The sequence below is a fragment of the Octopus bimaculoides genome, chromosome 17 (genome assembly GCF_001194135.2).
Source record: "Octopus bimaculoides isolate UCB-OBI-ISO-001 chromosome 17, ASM119413v2, whole genome shotgun sequence".
Taxonomy (NCBI): domain Eukaryota; kingdom Metazoa; phylum Mollusca; class Cephalopoda; order Octopoda; family Octopodidae; genus Octopus; species Octopus bimaculoides.
Genome location: NC_068997.1, coordinates 27,016,573 through 27,021,090, shown reverse-complemented (window position 1 = coordinate 27,021,090; position 4,518 = coordinate 27,016,573). Strand labels below are relative to the sequence as shown.

At 36.5% G+C, this 4,518-nt stretch overlaps 1 protein-coding gene across 1 annotated transcript in view; it reads left to right on the top strand.

Annotated features, from left to right (window-relative positions):
• LOC106878467 (SWI/SNF-related matrix-associated actin-dependent regulator of chromatin subfamily E member 1) overlaps positions 1 to 2,206 on the top strand; it is a 39,791-nt gene extending 37,585 nt beyond the window's left edge. Inside the window, exons 13-16 of the mRNA XM_052974132.1 lie at positions 480 to 566; positions 659 to 1,015; positions 1,395 to 1,568; positions 2,051 to 2,206. Of these exons, the coding sequence (XP_052830092.1) occupies positions 480 to 566; positions 659 to 1,015; positions 1,395 to 1,568; positions 2,051 to 2,191 (759 nt within the window). The 3' untranslated portion in view covers positions 2,192 to 2,206. The remainder of the gene's footprint in view (positions 1 to 479; positions 567 to 658; positions 1,016 to 1,394; positions 1,569 to 2,050) is intronic.
• The last annotated feature ends 2,312 nt before the right edge of the window (positions 2,207 to 4,518 follow it).

Here is a 4,518-nt window from a genome sequence, read left to right as displayed (position 1 = left end):
TTGACAGAATAAAATTCGTATCCATTTTTTTGTCAGGATTACAAATTTTGAAAACACAACAGGAACAAATTTGGAAAAAAATCTCCCAAAATTCACAAAATTAAAAAAACACGTTGATCGTCGTACAAAACTATAGCTGAACTGTTTACACAAATAATCACGTGTTTTCACGAATGTACTAACGAGATTTGCTCAGATATTCTCATTTAAATATGAATAGGTGATTACGGGCGGTTTTGGGCGGCTTGGTCACATGAACCAAAATTTTTTTCGGGCGGCTTTGGGCGGTTTGGTAACGAAAGGGTTAAGAAAAAAAAGACTCAATACTTCGTTCACCATTTTTTAATTATTCCTCAACCATATTTCCATCTTAGAATTATTGCATTTCTTTTAGGTGTGGGTCCATAGAAATTTGAACATTTTGTATACGGCTTGAACAAAGGATCTTTTTACTTCTAGTTACACTTTCTGTTTATTAGCTACTTGATGTTGAAATGGTAGTGAAGACTGCTTTTGTACAGAGTAGTATCAACTTAGATTTTGTTCGAATTAATTTTGAAAATAATGTAAAATTTTGTAAAATATCTTTCATATTTATTGGATGTGTTTATTGACTTGTATTAGCTATTTAAGTAAATGATTCTGATTCTTGTTGTAGCTGTGTGAAAGCAAACCACAGATCACAGATGAAGTATTTGCTAATATGCTTGCAAAAGTCAAGGAAGAGCTTCGTCAACGGCATGCACAGTTTCTGCAACAACAGCAACAGGCAAAGACTGCTGCTGCTTTACATCAGCAGTTACCATTGTCATCATCACCACAGCAACCTCCGTCAACGCCAACACCCCCAGTTGCTTCCAGTATGTCACCTGCCACTCCTGGAAGTTCATCAGCAGCAACGCCTGGCCCACCAGATTTGGACATGCAGGAGAGTGAGATTTCCACAAAACCTAAAGACGAAGAAAAATGTGACACAGTTGAGAAAATGGAAATTGAAGAATCAAAGAGCAATGTGGTAATTAGAACTTATAGAAATCTTGTTGCTGTTAATTTCTTGATAAAGGGGAAACCTCTACATTCCCAATTTCTTAATTTCAGATGAATAAAACTTATTTTTAAATTGAAAGTGAGATAAAGTTTAATTTTGTTTCAATTTAATCCTTTTTCCATTCCAGTGTAAAACATTTCAGATTTATCAATTTTGAATTTGTAACCTCTTTATTTGTGTTGCCATCCTAATAAGTGATGGTAGCAAATATGTTGATCAACTTTGCTAGTCTTAGTTATAAATTGATAGTACAGTGTTGTTGTATTAACTGCTAATAGCCAACAGTATTGTTTCTTCACTACCATTGTCAGTCAGACATTTTATTTTGCTGACTTTATCTCTATAGGATTCTACATCAAGTGATAAACCCGAACCATCTGAAGTGAATAAAGAGGAAGAAGAATTAGAAACGCCAGTAACACCAGCAGCACCTGCTGCAGTGTTGAAAACAGAAGAGCCTGATCCACTTCCAGAACCGAAGACTCCTGTTTCAACTTCAGAATCAACTACACCACCTGCGGTATATTTGTTATTTCTGATTTGGTATTGTCTTTGTGTTTGCAGTAGATTTATTATCTTGGCATTGAGGCTTAGGTTTTTAGTGTGTGTGTGTGTATGCGCGCGTGCGAGTGTGAGAGAGAGAGAGCACCCATGTCATGACATCAATTGATGTTTGCAAATAAGTGTCGTGTTTTTACGTGTGTTTCCAGTTTTCTGTGAAAAACTTGTCTGGCCATGAGGAAATATTAACTTGCTTAGAAAAAGGCATGGGATGGCAACAGGACAGGCATCCAGCCATAGGAAATCTGCCTCAATGAATCCCATTTGACCCATGTAAACATGGAAAAGTAGATGTTGAAATGATGAACAGAATTGTTGTATCTGTTATACTTCATAAAAAACATTGTACAGTTAGAATCGATAAATTTTCATGGTTACGATTGCTTTACTGAAATTAATTACATCACTTTGTATTCTATGTTGCTTTTATATTTTTCACAGCCATCAACGACGACTGAAGAACCCTCTTCAGCACCTCCAGAAACCCCTGTAAATGAATCTGATAAAACTGAAAATCCTTCCCAGCTGCCACAGGTCACTGAGGTATGTCACATTGAATATACTCTTATAATTTTCCATTGAAACGATAGTTTTTCGAGATGGGGCAGAGCAAATCTTATATTCTTACTCCTATTGTGCCTAACAGCTGTTAAAATTTTAACCTTTAGCAACATCCACAGATGTTTTTATCACTGCAAATGTGGCTCAAGTAATTCCAAATACCTCTTTTTTTAAGTGACACTACACTACTAATGATGAAATATATATTACTGCAACAAAACATATCTGATTCTTTTGTTTTGCCTTCATATAAAGGAGTAGGTGGGTTTGTGTGTTTAAGAAGCTTACTTCCTAACCATGTGGTTTCAGGTTCAATCCTCTACACATCACCTTGGGTAAGTGTTTTATATAGACCCGAGCTGACCAAAGCCTTATGGGTGTATCTGGTGGACAGAAACTGAAAGAAACCCATCATATATATACATGTAAATGCATATATGTGTGTCTGTGTACATACCTGTGTCTTGACATCATATGATGTCTGTAAATGAACATCGCAGTCATACAAGCAATGATGTTTGTTTCCAGTCTTGTAAAGCACATATCTGGCCATGGGAAAATATTACCTTACTTGGAAGCAAGTAAGGGTTGGCAACAGGAAAGGGCATCTGACCATAGAATATCTTCCTCAACAAATTCCATCTGACCCATGCATATGTCTATGTACATCTCTAAACAAGACATTCTATCACTTGACAGTTTCAATGTGCAAAAACCAGTGGAATTTCAAGTAAGGGTTAGCAGCTGTAAGAGCATCCGGCTGTTGAAGACTACTGTAAACTGTGTTCCATTCATGGCCAGCATGAAAATCTGAATATAAAATTGATGATCATACTGGCTTTTGTGTAGTACATCTATTGCTTGCCTTCCTCTTTTATTCTTCCTTTCTCACCTCAGTCATCCCTCTCTCTCTCTCTATCCTCCTAAACTCTCTTTCTAATCACTTAGTTCATATTCCGTCTTCCTTCATTCACTAATACTGCTTCTGTCATTGCTTTCTTTTCTGTTTACCTTCTCTCACTCTTGTTACTCGACAGTGGTGAGGACTCTAGTTTTACAGAAATACTGCGCAACCTTGTTAGTTCCAGTGTTACAATAAATTGCAATCAGTACGCGCTTAAAAAAAAAACCAATGAGCAGAGGTACTATGGAATTATGGGTTATGCAGATCCTTTTGGCTTGTCAACGACATGGCAACTTCTCTAGTCTGGTACCCAGTACACTGTAAAGTGGGAGGTGACAGCAAACCTTGCCTAAAATGAAACACATGTAAGATGTGGTCCCCTGGCTGTATAAGAGAACTGACTTGGACTTAACCTATGATACTAGCCAAAAAAGCAGTTGTAAAATGATGTTGATGGTGCACATGTGTCTGTATCACTTGAAAATAGCTATAATATAAGCAGTTGAGATTTTTCCAATATAAACTGCTCTCACATATCTTCGTCACCATCTCTCTTCCAACTGGGGTACCTGTGTATCTTTACAGCAGCAAGACACTTGTTTCTATACATCTCTTATACTTTAACCTCACTTCACCTGGCACTAAGCACTCTCCCTCAGTTGAGGGGTCCTGTCTTGCGAATTACATGGTGACCTTACTGGTACTACGTAAAAGGCATCCAGCTGTAGAAAACATGCCAAAGCAGGTAGTGGATCATGGCGCAGTCTTCTGGCTCACCAGCTCAGGCCAGCATGGAAAGCAAATGTTAAATGGGGATGAAACTTGTATATGTGGTGCATTATATTAGGAGTTTGGTTTTGAGTAGTACCATGGGGGTAGTAAAATTTGAACTTATTCTTCTTGGGGGCAGTATTTCAGCACAGCTATTCATGTGTTCAATAATTAATCTCATTACATTGTGCTTCAACATGAGTCTTGAAAAACAAAGCAACACTAATTATATTAATGCAGTGGTCATTAAAATTTAGGAAAGCACAACTATACACCTCAAAAATAAAGGAATGAAAACAAAATCAATGCTTTGCTCTTTTACTTTATAAATTTCAATGTTTTGGCCTTGCAAGGCCCAAATCATGATCAGAAGGAAAATGAAATGTCATTTTGACCTGCATAGATGGAGTTGTGGGAGCGTTGTGACAAAGAAAGATCTGTAGTGTTATATTAAAAAAGAAATAAGCATTTTGGTTAATACCAATCTCCACAGATCACAACAATGTTTCACTCTCTGTTCATGATGAAGGCTATATTGGCCAAAATATTGAGGTAACAGTAGTTTCACTCTTTTATTTCTAACTTGAATTTTCTGGTTTTCTCATTTTTATTGTATTTTTCCTTTTCTTTTTTTTTTTCTTTTTTTTTTTTTTTTTTTTTTTTTTTTTTTTTT